Source organism: Papaver somniferum, unplaced genomic scaffold (assembly GCF_003573695.1).
Source record: "Papaver somniferum cultivar HN1 unplaced genomic scaffold, ASM357369v1 unplaced-scaffold_10, whole genome shotgun sequence".
NCBI classification, from domain to species: domain Eukaryota; kingdom Viridiplantae; phylum Streptophyta; class Magnoliopsida; order Ranunculales; family Papaveraceae; genus Papaver; species Papaver somniferum.
The window spans coordinates 1,255,290-1,270,007 of NW_020618825.1; the positions used below are offsets into that span (position 1 = coordinate 1,255,290).

The following is a 14,718-nucleotide window of genomic DNA, read 5'->3' on the forward strand; positions in this document are numbered from 1 at the left end:
AACCGTAGAATCTGATTTTATGTCCAGTTTCTTTTAATTCCAAGGGATTTTACGTCCAGGTTTGGATTATTTCCAACCGTGGAAGTGATTTTACGTTCAGGTTTGGATTATTTCCAGCGGTAGAAGTTTATTTTACGGCCAGTTTTTCTTCGCACAAAAACTTTGTCCCAGAATTCACCAAGTATACAACAAAATTCATTAATTTAATTTTTATCTAATTAAATTAAATTAAAATTAACTAAATTCGGGTTGTTTAGGGCCTGTTTGGTAGTGTTTTTCAAAATAGTTTTCACTTTTCAAAAACAGGGAAAACAGAAAACGATGGGAAAACGTGTTTGGTAGCAGTTTTTCTAAAAACGTTTTTTACCCGTTTTTTGTTTTCGAAAACACCTAAAACGAAAACAACATTTCATCGTTTTCATTTTTTCCTTCTTCTCCTTCAGAAACGAGCAGTTCCCAAAGGAGGTGGGTTGATTTTGTTTTCATGATCGTTTTCATGATTTTGTTTCGATTTCTTTTAGGCTATCAGTGATTCTCCCTTTGGACTAATCGGGTGTTTGATTTGAAGCAGATGGGTTGATTGATTTGGTATCAAGTTCTAGGGTTTGCAGCAATTTTTAGGTATGAATATCTATTACAATTTCTGGGTTGCATGTATGATTTTATTTTCGATTTCTCTACGGTTATTAGCTAATCCCTTTTTGGAATAATGGGTATATGATTTGAAACAAATGTACTGATTGATTTGGTATACGGTTATTAGAAACCACCATTCCTGCATCTTTTTAATTGTTTGTATGTTACTGCAGATTTGATTCATATTGTTGCAAAACAGACAAGGGAAAACTCGTCTTGCAAAGTACTACGTTCCTCTTGAAGAATCTCAGAAGCACAAGGTTGAATACGAGGTAATCTATCGCTCATATCTGGGCAGTTGCAATGCTCCTAATCTAGAATTAAATGATTCTGTAAGACATATTGTTAGTCATATTCCATAAATAATAGTCTATGTTACATGCTCAGGGTTCTTTCAGTCTTCCGCCATATATATGTTGTTGGCCACAATTTACATACTGGAAAAAGGTAGAGATTCTTAATAAAAACATACAGATAGTGAGTGTGATATCGACTAGTGGGATTGACATGAGTCGTCACTGAATCATCATCATAATGTCATCATTTATGTCTCCCTACTGTAGAGTGTGTACTTGTGTGCACTTTGTATAGGACTATAGTAGGTAGATATATCTAAATTGGTAATACTTTCTGGAACGTGAATCAGTACTACTATTAATTTCCATGCTTATCCAAAAGCATAAACAGCTTACCTGTTTATCTATTGTTTGTCATGGTTCAAAGACAAAGTTGAATTCAAAAGGTACACATCCACCATGAGTAGGTGGATTCAGCTCAAAGAGTTTAATTCTGAATGGGAGTATGGCACAATGTACAATGATTCATATCTACTAGTATGCTATGTCTCCTGGTTGTTTACTATTTTCGGAATCTAAACAATAGGTACGATACAATTACCACGTGATTTGGTTAGGTTTGGTATTTACAGGGAATATATGTTGGGGTGCTTCTTGGTTTCTACTTTTCGTAAAAGAAGGAAAAGGTGTGTTAACACTTACCGGTAGTTGGGTTTCTTTTGTTGAAGACAAGGTCTTTCCTAGTTCCCTTCCCAACCTCAGATATGAGCCATGTTGGATAGAACTTAGTTTCCCACAAGTTATTACAATTTTGAGCCTCAGCTTTTATTTTGGTGTCAGTTACATGAACATGTAACACAACTTAGTTTTCTCATTATAACTGTGTTTAGAATTTTGAGCCTGATTTCACTTTACAGGTTCATCGTTTGGTGGTTAATAGGGATCCTAAATACACAAATTTCATCGAGGTTAGTACTTGGTAGTTCTTCTGCTTTTATTTATTTACATAGTTTAGTTTATTAACAACTAGTTTATTAACTAAAACTAGGGATCCTTACTGGATATTGTTATTACAATTCTTTTTTTTTCTTACGTAAGTACCATGTGGTGGACTCCACTGAATTTTTCTTTAAGTTTTATACAGTATGTATTCTGTAGAAAAAAAGATGGCTTCTCTATCAAGTGATGATAATGTAGATGATATCCGCACATGGCCACGGTATATTGTGGATTACTTTGTTCAATTGGTTCATGATGAAGCCAAAAATGGGTTACAAACCACTACATTGGAGAAGAAGAAATGGGGAGAAATAGATAATGCTCTCTTTGATAAGTTTGGTAAGAGATACAGCATTCCTAAGTTGAAAGCTAAATTCAATCGACTGCGTATAGAGCATAGGGAATTTGCAAGGTTAGTGAGTGATACCGGTATGGGTTGGGATCCAGTTGCAAACACTGTCACTGCAAGTGATGATGCTTGGAAGCGTTACTTGAAGGTATGCGCATAAATGTTTACACTAAGATATTTACTTGTACATAATATAGGTACATAATGTAGTTCAAGAGTATAATGCATGTGTAACATTCCCAAATGCAGAAATATCCTGGTGCAAAATCCTTCCGTAAAAAGGGGTTAGACAATTATTATATGCTTGGGGATATATTTAATAGCACAACAGCATCTGGAAGCATGTCTAATGCATCAACACGGTCTCCTCCTGACTCAGACACCGAAAGAGACTTGGAAACAGAATTCCTTGGCAAAGGGGTACATGTAGAACCCGCTAGCTCTGGAGACACGAGTCACCCTTCATCACACACACAGTCAAACATACAGCGACGTGCTTTAGAACTTCCTATTGATCTCCCTCAGCGAAAGGCGACTAAATCATCAAGGTTTGATGATGCACTTGTAGCATGGACTGAAAATCTCAAAGTTAAAGTTGAAGTAACAAAAGCGAAGGCTGAACGTAAGAAGGATAAGGAAGTAACATCTCCTCTTTGTACCAGCACCGAGATATCATCTATTGAAGATTGTATGGATATATTGGACAACATGGAAGGAGTGGAAGATGATGTATATCTCAAAGCCATTGACAAGTTCAGAAACCCTGACTATAGGAGAATTTTTAAGAAAATGAAAGAATCAAGGAGAATTATGTGGCTTAAGAGTTTGTAATATGTTTTTTTTTTTAAGAAACTGAACTCGGTTAAGGGTTGTTGAGTGTTGTGATTTAGAACTTGGAGTTACACTGTGACACAATATTTATGTTAATGTGAGCTTGGTTTTGTGTGATTTGCTTTTTTTGATAGTAATTAGTAATAGGTTTATGTTGATTCAGTAAAAGTTTATTTTTTATTGTTATTCATTGTGCTTGTAATAATAATATGTATTTGCTTTGTGTAGGCACTGTACCAAAGGGAGTATTTGGAAGAGATTTGGTTGTTAACTGGCATATCAAAAGTCCAGGTATGTAGCTTTACTTTTCCATTGTTTCCAGCTTAAATCTATGAATAGAACATTCGTCATTCGCCACTGCACATCATCAGGACAAGTGTAGGATCAATAGAAAATACCTTGCCATTAGGGCTGCACATGGGCGGGTATGGGCGGGTATAAGCTAAAACCAACCTCGCACTCATAGGTTGCGGGTTTTTTTTTTTATAACCAACCCCGCACCCACAAACAGCGGGCGGGTGTTAACACCCGCCCGCTGCGGGTTGGGCGGATATGGGTTTAAGTGGGTTTAACCCGACTATTTAACTGTCGTATATTTGCTGCCTAACTGTTTTTTAGCTACTCGTTATTTTTTCATTCTCTCTTTCTTTTTTGTTTGACACAACCCTCTCTTCCATCGTTCTTAATCAAGATAAATATTTGATCCAAAACTTGTAGAATCTGTGCGTAGCTCTCACAACTGTTTTGTCATATTGCTAATCACCATCTTCTCTGTTTCAGCAAAACTTCTCAAACCAATAAAGGGATGGATATGCGTGGTTCAAGGTTCATTGGTTTCGCTCTGTGCACGTGAATAAGTCCTAATAAATCAAACTCCACGTGAACGTCCAAGGCACGATCTGTACTGTATAACTTAGGTAAAAAAGAAAAGGGTGTTCACGTCGGTTCTTCTTGTCAATGCAAAACATATTAAATTAATTAAATAACTCTGAAAGTGAATGAGAGTTTATTAGGATTAGGGTTTCATAATGGATCGGACGGGTAGGATTAATTTTATCTAAAGATATATATTTTGCGGGTTTTTCGGGCGGGTATGGGCGGGTATGAGATAAAACCAACCTCGCACCCACGGACAGCGGGTATTTTTTTTCATAACCAACCCCGCACCCACAACGGACGGGTATGGACTAAAAACCCACGGGTTTAGCGGGTACGGGTGGGTATGGGTATTGTGGGCGGGTCTTGTGCAGCCCGACTTGCCATTCTCTGTAATCAGTGTAGGATCAATAGAAAAATGAAAAATATCATTATCTGTAAGAAATATACGTGTATGGTACCCTGTAAACTTGCTATAGATATACAATTTCCATTATATAAAAAGGACTAGTTCTGTTAGACTCGAAGCATCACAGTTCTCTCATTAGTGTTAGCTATTTACCCGCATTTGAGAGAAAAACTTCATTTGAAGTGTGTGCGGCGATTATAGAAATGGAGATAGAAGAAATAGGTAGCATTCCTCCATTGCCACTTTTATCATTAAATCACATTTCGTTGTTATGTAGATCCCTGAAAACTTCAGTTCGGTTCTACGAAGAGATATTGGGTTTCACTATGATTATATGATAGATATTGTCTATAATATAGAGTTTGACACCGTCCAGGGTCCGCATGTTGGAATTGATATTGTCTATAATATAGAGTTTCCAGATTAATGGTGTAGCTAATGCTCTAAATCTTTCAAGCCTTCCTACGCTTCCTCCTCAGTCTTCTAGTTCTGTATCATAACACTAGCATTACTAATAGTTTTAGTTGTCTTCTTATTAGTACTTATCTGTTGCCTGTTAGTATTTTTAGGCTTGGTCATGATGCGTCGACCTTTCTTCTTATAATCATTTATCTTTTGCATCAGGCAGTAATACTCTTGTGTTTTACCAGAGTATTAAAATGGAATCCAGGGATACAAGTTCATCAAGTGACTCATCCTCAGACTCGGAAGACTCGTTTATGGAATTGCTTATGGTTAAGGAGTTGCATAAGCGTTATATTAAGATACCAATGATGACATCAGTGCTTAGTAGGAGAGAGTTTATTTTTGAGTTACTGAATGGACATCCAAGACGAATGTACAACTTGATGAGAATGGATCCTTCTACATTTATGTTGTTATGTTCAACTTTAAGGACCAATGACTTCTTACAAGATGATAGATCAGTAAGTGTCGAAGAGGCGGTTGGAATATTTTTGGCTACTGTTAGTCAATCAATGCGCAATAGAGTGGTTGCAGAGATGTTTCAACATTCGAATGAGACCGTATACAGGCACTTTAAGAAGGTTTTAAAAGCATTATGTCGCCTTGGATGCCTCATAATTAAACCTCCCAATATGGATGAGGTACCTCCAGAGATTATGACAAATCCTAAATTTTATCCATGGTTTGTGGTATGGCTCTCATTCCCATATTACTTGTTAATGTATCTTATATGCATGTTTGTTTCTTTACAGTTGATATTCATCTTGGTTTTATCATCTTTAGCTTAGCCTTTACAATTGATAATTCAAAACAGGATTGTGTTGGTGCTATTGATGGAACTCATATTAGTGCTTGTGTACCTGCTTCTAAACAAATTCCATTTCGAGGCAGAAAAGCTCAAATCACGCAGAACATTATGTGTGCTTGCTCGTTTGATATGTTGTTCACATTTGTATATACGGGATGGGAAGGAACTGCCAATGATGCAAGAGTACTCATGGATGCCATATCGAACGAAGAAAACAAATTCCCAATGCCCAGAGAAGGTATTGAATACATATTACTTTAATTCTTGTTAGCTTACATTTAATACTTTAATAGATCAATTTGTCCATGCAATATCTGAATTGTTGTACCTTGAGATAGTGTTTAAGATGATAAATGTTCATGTTCCAACTGTCTGTTGAATTGATGAAGTTAGCAACTGGTAATTTGAATGTATGAAGGTACTATGTTGTTGACTCCGCTTACACAAACATGCCTGGGTTTCTGACACCCTATCGTGGAGAACGGTATCACTTGCGTGATTTTAGGGGAAGAAGTCGACAAGCAAAGGGTCCTATGGAATTATTCAATCATAGGCACTCCTCTTTACGTAATGTTATTGAACGTTGTTTTGGAGCGTGGAAAAGTAGGTTTCCAATATTGAAATGCATGCCAAATTATCCACTTCGCAGACAAAGACTCATTCCCGTTGCATGTTGTACTTTACACAACTTCATTCGCTTAAATTCAAGGAATGACGAACTGTTTAGTCAGTTCATGGCAGAAGATCTTCTAGTGGCAGATGAAGAAAGTTCAAGTACTGGTCAAGAAAGCACATCAATTGACATTGATGTAAGCGCAGCGAATATTGAGCTGATGAATAATGTTAGAGATGACATAGCAGGGACAATGTGGATTTATCATCAACGCCGACATCACCACCAACACCTTTAGCTTATACAAATATGTAAAATTGTTGTTATGTGTAAAATATTTGTGCAAGCTCATAACTACTTTTTGAATTATTAGTTTTAACATATAACTAATTTTGAAAAATATGTTTTTGAAAACAGCCATACCAAACAGCTTTTAGAAAATGAAAACAATGAAAAAAGGTCTGTTTTAAAAACAGTAGAAAACTATTTTTGAAAACTGTTTTTGAAAATGCTACCAAACAGGCTCTTAGTTATTACAAAATTATTTGAGATAAGGGGTATTTGACTTATGGGTGACCCATTTTTATCCTATTAGGTGACGCCCCTCTAATGAGATGTGACTCCCCAATAATAGCCTTCATTATTTTATGCAAAGGGGGTTTCCAATATTAAATATTTTATTTACTATAACAATCGAGTGCGCTCCACGTGCTAACATAAATGTGCAGTCACGGCAACATTCAGGATAAAGAGGGTTTCACCTATTATTAATTTTGAAAAGGAGTATCGCAAAATAGGTATTTTATTTTGTAGGGGGAAACACAAAATCCCCCTTATTTTTAAGAGGTCATAGCATGATGTCATGGACTTGTTGCCTGATGGGCTCGTGTTTGGAGATTTCTATACTGATGGCCGGCCGTTCACCAGTTAGATGCATATTATGGCATATGATGATTACAAAGGAGATCATCCTCTATTTTCTGCATCAGTTATTATTTAGGATTACCCATAATTTTCAGGGTTACATGTGTATCATTTTCTATCATTGCGGTCAAGGATCATTCCTATCTTCCATACAATTGCATCTCTTGGTGTATAACTGCACAACCAGGAGTCAAGAGTTATTAAGAAGTTCTAAGCTATCTTGAATAATACTATCCATCTCTTTGTCCATTCATGTCATTTTTGTAGTCCCTCTCTCTAAATGTAGATTACAAATTCCTTTCTCCATTGCCCACCTCACTGCCTCTGCCTGTTCAGCATCTACAACTTTGTTTGGAATGCATCGAGCTCCATAACAAATACCTGCACCATCAAGAAGAGTTAGTCCTAAGCCTGCTTCACTAGATTCTCTTAGGAATGCCTAGTTGACAAGGGAATGTGTTTTCCACCGTAAGAAAATCAGCTCCTAATGGATTCCTAATAGGAAATATAATATTTTTCCATAACAAAAGAAAAAGATGGACCATTGATTCCTGAAACTCAGCTCCAAGATAGCCGCCTCTGGTAGGTCAAAATCGGTTATCCAGTAACAAATAGTATGCAACAGTTGCCTGAAATTTTGTAATCGATTATAAGTTTATAACACAAAAAAGTTGGGAAATAGTGTAGTTCAAAATTATATGCAGGAAGATACCTCATTTTGAACTTTGTTGCCAAGAGATTCAATCAATTGGTTCCCGTCAAATCCCATCTGAATCACTTTCATAAGAATTTCTTCATCCATCTGCCAAATTAGAATAGAACGAATGCTGTTTACATAATGAGAGATCTAGAAGACCGGAACATGATATACTGAAGCAGGATACAACTACAGAAAGGTTATGCAAAAGCAGATACACAAAACTTAGGAAAAGAGCTCAACAACAAATTTGGTATCTCAGCAAGATACACTTGATGGTCGCACCCTAGAGGTTTGGGCTTCAATGGGGTTCGAATCCCACATGCATCGGGGTTTGTAGGAATTTGCCATGAGGCAGTAATAAGCCAATGGAAAACACCATTGTTGACCTTATCCTCTATTAACTTTTCTCATTAAACACAATGACGAGCAGGGCCATCACTCATGTAAATTTGGTTTCAGACCATAAAAACTTATACATATACCTTATTTGTCTGTTCCATTGTGTCTGGTGGAGGAACAGCTAAATAGCTTGGAAGATGAGCTTGGAACCATGGATGCTGACGAATCTCAGGAATGGTAATTCGCTTCATGGGATCTACCACAAGCATTCTCAGGATCAAATCCCTTGCTCCATCTGATAGATGACTTGGTAACGTATAAATTCCACCCTGAGGTAAGGACGAAGCGAAACAAAAGGCAGAAGACCTTAACCGCTATACCCAAAAAGATTATGAACACTGACTATTAAGATTACTATAGGAATAGCATGAGAGTAACAAACTCATAAAGCATAAGTTTATATCCTCTGCATTCATCTAACTATTTGCATGCCATGGGAACAAGTAAAGCGAGATAGCATATACATATTTAACCTCTACGACTGATACAGCCTGTTCAAGGTAAAATAGAAAATGGTAGCTTCGCCTCTGTAGAACAAGCTTTTGATACTATATACATCCTGGTTCGCAAATACAAATTAGTTTAGGATTTTACCTTTATTTTTTTGAGCAGGTTAGGCATGTTTGTATCATCAAAGGGCAGAGCTACACACAGAAGGGCATACAAAGTAATACCACAGCTCCAGATATCTACCTCAGGCCCAGCGTATGGTTTTCCAGATATCACCTAATAAGCAGATATAAGAAACATGAGTCTTTGTTATTTAGACCAAATTGCATCGTAATCATTTTGCAAGCAACTTAATCTATGGAAGATTGCACAATTTTGATTGTTCAGTTAATACCTCGGGGGCAGCATAGTTCGGACTTCCACAACTTGTTTTTAACAACTGACCATTACGGATAATATTGCTCAAGCCAAAATCAGCAATTTTCACATTGTATTTTGAATCCAAAAGCACGTTCTCAGGCTTAAGATCTCGATGAACTACCATGTTCTTGTGGCAGTACTCCACCCCGGAAATAATCGAATTCCAAATCAAAGCCATATCAAACTTAAAGTTAAGAAGCAACAACCAATCCTTAGCCCCGTAGTGAACAAACATAAGCATCATTAAAATAAATCCAAACTTAGAGAGCATGCATCTCTACCTGCTGAAAAAACTTTCGAGCTTTATCTTCCTGTAACCTACCCTTCTTGATGATGTGATCAAACAGTTCTCCAGACTTCCCGCACTCCATTACAACACAAATGTCACTGGGGGTCTCTATGACCTCATAAATTCTTATAATGTGGGGGTGCCTTAACAACGTCAGTATTTTGATTTCTCGTCTAACTGCAACGTAACGAGCACGATAGAATCAGTTTGGCATTCCATTAAAAAAATCTCCTAGCTATAGCAGCAAGGAGGACAAATATAGCACTAGTGTGTAGGACAAATAGGACAAGGTGCAGGACTATAAATCTCACCTTTTTCCTCCAGTTTCGAGTTCTTTATTTTTTCCCGATTAAGGATTTTAATAGCAACTTGGTGTCCAGTCAGTACATGATCTGCACTTTTCACTTTACCAGACGAACCAATTCCTAAAGTCTTCCCAAGTTTATAATTCGGTAAAAACACATCAATATCAGTGCTGGTTCCCCCATGACTAGAACCATCATCATCCATTTTACCTGTAGCAGAAACAAGACAAGAAAAACAATTCAGGACATGCATAAAGAACATAACAAAATAAAATTGTGTAAACCACTGCAGTGTCTAAGTTCTGATGAGATTCGGAAAGCCGCCTCTAGCAGCATTGCTTATCGAACGAACAAATGAAGGTGACTAATTATTTCTTTATTAAGACTATTTGATGGTTTATTTAGGAAAATAATCACATAGATATCACATTATAGGTAGAAACTAGCAACAAACCAAGCTGATTACAGTTTATTAATCATCATCAATTACTATTATTCGATATAGATATCACATTATAAAAATTCAAAAGTGGTTCTGCAACTCACCTGATGCAAAATCTTCTTCTTAATTAGGGTAAACAGCACTAAGACAATTGATTGATGATAACTTGTCTGAATAATATTATGAAATTCAACCTATGAAAGAAAAGCGTGCTACACGAACTTGAATGGGACTCAAAGAAGAGAATCCTAACAAAAATAGAAAACCACATAACCAGATGAAACTCGGATTTAGTGTTTAATTCAAACTCAAACTCTTGTACCTGATTTCCTGTATTCAAATTCATCAGAATTCCACGTGATATGCGTAGTAGTCGAGTTAAAGCCAATTCACATTCAGCATTCGCAACACCGCGAATCTCCGTACCGGCAGTACCCGCAACCATGTCACCACCATCACGACATCCGATTCTCTCTTCCGGCAACAAATTCTTATCGATCATCTGATTCATCAAACCGATTTCACCGACACCAACTTCCATGGCCATGATTTGATTATGTTGAATCTGTTGAAGATATATGATGCCCTAATTTTTTACAAAGGGGGAAATCTGGGGAAGAAATCGATTCTGCTTTAGAGATGATGATTGAGCAGAAAGAGTGAGTTGAGTGAAAAGTAGAGAGTTCGAAGAAGATGAAGAGAAACTGGAAGAAATCTTGTTTTTGTATGTTGGGAATTTTACTAATGGTTTTTAGAGGAAGACATTTGGGATTTGGGAGTGTGGCGTTTGAAGAGCAGGCGGAGAGTGAGTGTGAGAATTGAACGTTTCATACCATCTGTCGGGAGTATCACAGTTAGATATAAAACGCCGAGAAATGTAATTGAGGTGTGTCCTTGAAGAATAAATATTTGGCAATTCTTTCCAGAGCAGTCCAATTTGTTAGAGTAATGCTCCGTTGAACCCACAAGTTTTGTTATCTCAAGATTGTCGTCAATGTTAAACGATAAAAATTATTCTTGATTTTAGTTTACTTAGCCAATGTTAGAAAATTCTTTTTGCGGAAACAAGATAGGATCACATACCTCTGATCATTGTTGATTTGATGAGAATTAATAGAAGAAGAACCAATAAAGGAACCCCAGTGAAGAATGCAAGTATTCCAATCGCTTCCATGATTGATAAAATATAATGAAGTAAAAACTCTTATTACAAAGTCTGTCTACACTCTTACTGTTCCTTATTTCTCTCTGTATGAGGGTCACAGAATCTGATTGAGAATATTTTCAGTGAGTTTAGGGACCTGTTCTTGATCTCCTTAAATAACTCTTCCATCAAGAGTCACTAGATTTGAGAACCAATTCCAAAAGACACATACTTTCATGGGAAAGGACACAACCTTAGGTGTAGAGACATGACTGTTAGATGTAACTGTTTCATGTGATAATGTGGCACATGGGCCACATCACTGTTTTTCTAACATTCTCCCACTTGGCCCGTGTGTCACAAAACTTGTCTCAAAGCCGATATTTTCCTTCATCTTATAAGTAAGTGAACTCGAAATATTCTTTATATGGCCAGTGATAGTTCTCAATAAATTGGAACCTATAATAAAATTAATGTACGAATCATGGCGGTCCAGACTCTATTAGTGAGCAATCCCTTCCATGTATCACGATAACATCATTTTCATAAATAGGCCCATCATAATGGCTTTATGAGTAAGTACTAATTAATTATTCAGGTCCAACTTTTGTCTCCAATGAGACATTTCTAATTTCCCCAAAACCTCATGTATACAACTTGAATGGGAAATATAGAAATTTTATTCTCAAATACTGCAAGTTACATAATTCAGAAAATGTCTAAACGCACAATACATTATACACATCCAAGGTTGATCAGACCAATATGCTTAATAAGATCCCTATATAACTGAGGATATTATCCTTTTGTCAATGGATCTACAAGCATAAATTCAGTGTTAATGTGCTCCTTAGTTACATGATTTAACTTGATATATTTTCTGATAAAAGCTACTTGATATCGATACGCTAATTCTCACTAGTGGAAAATAGAAGTTCCGCGACTGCCATGACTGGTCATATATACGAATTAAACAACCTGCTTTAACGGTCTCTGATGGGGTCGCTGATAAAGCGTTTTTACATTGAACGACCCTTAGCCGTGGGTTTCAGAACAACGACCGATTCTAATCGTAATGATTCGCGACCAATGAAATCAGTCGTGGATTTAAAAATATAATATAAAAGAAAAATAGATTCAGATTTGCTGAAATGCTGAATCTGAATTAATCTGACTACATCAAATGAAACTCGAGTCAAATGAAACCCAAATTAAAGTCAAGCCAAATGGAACTCAAATTAAAGTCAAATGGAACCCAAACTCAAATTCAAATGAAACTCATATATAAACTCAAATTGAGAATTCAACGTTCATTCATTTTATCCACTGGGTTGGGTTTATATAATTACACAAAAAAGGATGAAATTCTGAGTTCATGTCCAATCTAGCTAGTAAGTTGTAGCAACAACATGCTAAACTGATAGACAATTGACTAAACAACGATAAGCTCCTCCGATGACGATGAATTTGGACAATACTTCATAAATGATATCAAGTATAGCATCCATGTGATGTTTCCCTGCTTTACAGATGACAAAGAATGTCGTTCCTGCAACGCAAATCAACAATGACTTCGTTCAGTTCATTATACACGGTAGAACACATCTTCTCTCTTTAACATAAGGTCATAACGAAATGAATAATTAACAAAGCAGTATGAAGATAAGTTCATAGTCGCAGAAATTAACATAACAATTCTATACAACTTAAGACCAAAGTAAATTGATGATTGCACGATCCTAATATTAGAAACTAAGTAAATTGATGGCTTCACGATCCTGATATAAGAAACTGAAAATGAACCAAAACTTTGACACAATGCTAAAACACCAGTGAATTTATAAAATCCATGAGTTACACTTACTTGGCAACCATTAATATAGAACAATCAAAAACCTATCCAGCAAGTATTACTAATCATATGGCAAAACCAGATCTACTTCAACATATCACAGTCATTTTCCTAAAATGACAAACAATTATAATACATAATTGGTTCATTTCTTAACATCTACATGTTTTATAACTAGCAACACTCTTAAGGAAACTTTACTGAAATTATGTCCCCAACATCATGTTGCATATATAAGAACTACAAACTCATCCTAAGACACTACAGGGGAACCAATATTCTACTGATAAAATCACCTAAACGTACATCAACCACCATAAATGTAATGTTCAAGCTATATGGCTCATGTAAACATTAGTTGGCTCATCAGTCAAAATTAATATCTATAGCTGACAGGAAAATCGAATGCAGATACAAAGAATGGGTTGAATCCTTTGGAAACTCATGTGTTTTTCTTGTAAGTAACAACATCACAGGGGAACATATAGATCATTCTAAGACAACAGATAAAACTCAAAATAAAATCACAAAAGGAGGTTCAAGTTTTGTTGTAAACTCACGTCTGTGCAGGGGCAGCTACATTCCAATCTACCAGTGGAATTATGAGGTGTTGGGCAAGTTCATAGAAAGTAACACCAGCTATATTCCAATCTACCAGCTACATACATGCCGTCAATATGTTCTTTGTAAATTCCCTCAAAAAGAAGACAAATCTCCATAATTGAGTACAGTTTACCCTGCAAAAAACACAATTAGTGTATTAGGCCAAAAGACGGCAAATCTCCATAACTGAGTGCATGTTTGCTCATAAGTGCATATTGAAGACTAAAGTCAATAGAATCTAAATGGAAGACTGATATTTTAGCTAGACTTACTCCAGCATCAGTAACAACAATCTTGCCAAATCGACTCAATTCCGCCTCTAGTTCAGCAATACTTTTATTAATCAGCGACTGGAGGCCTGGGATGCGAGACTTGGTTACAGTTTCCAAGTGCTGCAATAAACCAATTTGGGTATGAAGTAAACCAAAACTCATAGATAACTAAGTATAATTTTAGGAATAGCCAAACAAGACAAGAAATGAAAATCATGTGATTGTCCCTCTGCTCTGTTTCAAAACAAACATGCATGATATCTACGAGTTCAGCAATTTTAAGCGCAGACTAAGCCGTCTCTACAAAACGATATATCAGTTTTTGAGTTATATATCTACGAGTTCATTACCACTGAAAAGGGAATTCTAAATGAAAGGTAATAGCGATATAATATTGACCAAAATAAGAGCTTTCAGCTATACTACGGAGATATTTAACTCATCATGATATCTTTTTCTAAGAGGATTGATATACGCAATAATGAGTTAACAGACTACTTAAAATTCCAAGTTTCACATTTAAGGCTCACTATATTATAATTCTATACCAATCCCAAATCATAACTAACAGACTACTCTAGTCTCTGCAATTAATGAGCTAACTCAAACAAATATGCTTTCAAGTTTATCATACAG

General features: G+C 36.2%; 2 protein-coding genes and 1 long non-coding RNA gene across 3 annotated transcripts; 2 read left to right on the top strand and 1 right to left on the bottom strand.

Moving 5' to 3' along the window:
* Positions 1-1,841: 1,841 nt before the first annotated feature.
* LOC113326113 lies at positions 1,842-5,137 on the top strand. The gene is made up of 3 exons (XR_003348306.1): positions 1,842-1,900; positions 3,340-3,402; positions 5,021-5,137. It is a non-coding gene; the product is annotated as an uncharacterized LOC113326113 (long non-coding RNA).
* Positions 5,138-5,169: 32 nt separating this feature from the next.
* LOC113326857 lies at positions 5,170-6,580 on the top strand. Its single transcript, XM_026574530.1, has 4 exons — positions 5,170-5,543; positions 5,645-5,907; positions 5,963-5,993; positions 6,088-6,580. The coding sequence occupies exons 1-4, from the start codon at positions 5,170-5,172 to the stop codon at positions 6,578-6,580; spliced, it is 1,161 nt and encodes a 386-aa protein (XP_026430315.1).
* Positions 6,581-7,261: 681 nt separating this feature from the next.
* On the bottom strand, positions 7,262-11,065 carry LOC113326120 (SNF1-related protein kinase catalytic subunit alpha KIN10-like). The gene is made up of 9 exons (XM_026573911.1): positions 10,534-11,065; positions 9,776-9,979; positions 9,457-9,641; positions 9,150-9,314; positions 8,900-9,031; positions 8,389-8,574; positions 7,919-8,008; positions 7,749-7,835; positions 7,262-7,587 (listed from the first exon to the last, which is right to left on the bottom strand). Exons 2-8 carry the CDS (start codon positions 9,972-9,974, stop codon positions 7,794-7,796), a joined length of 999 nt encoding a protein of 332 aa, XP_026429696.1. The 5' UTR covers positions 9,975-9,979; positions 10,534-11,065; the 3' UTR covers positions 7,262-7,587; positions 7,749-7,793.
* Positions 11,066-14,718: the final 3,653 nt, after the last annotated feature.

Excerpts from the sequence above, each read along its gene's own strand:
- LOC113326857 (XM_026574530.1), top strand. The coding sequence starts at position 5,170 with ATGACATCAGTGCTTAGTAGGAGAGAGTTTATTTTTGAGTTACTGAAT. Across the intron at positions 5,544-5,644 it reads AATCCTAAATTTTATCCATG|CTTAGCCTTTACAATTGATA; the intron begins GTTTGTGGTATG and ends TATCATCTTTAG. Across the intron at positions 5,908-5,962 it reads ATTCCCAATGCCCAGAGAAG|ATCAATTTGTCCATGCAATA; the intron begins GTATTGAATACA and ends ATACTTTAATAG.
- LOC113326120 (XM_026573911.1), bottom strand. The coding sequence starts at position 9,974 with ATGGATGATGATGGTTCTAGTCATGGGGGAACCAGCACTGATATTGAT. Across the intron at positions 9,642-9,775 it reads CTCGAAACTGGAGGAAAAAG|TTAGACGAGAAATCAAAATA; the intron begins GTGAGATTTATA and ends GTTACGTTGCAG. Across the intron at positions 8,009-8,388 it reads CAATGGAACAGACAAATAAG|ATGGATGAAGAAATTCTTAT; the intron begins GTATATGTATAA and ends CTAATTTGGCAG.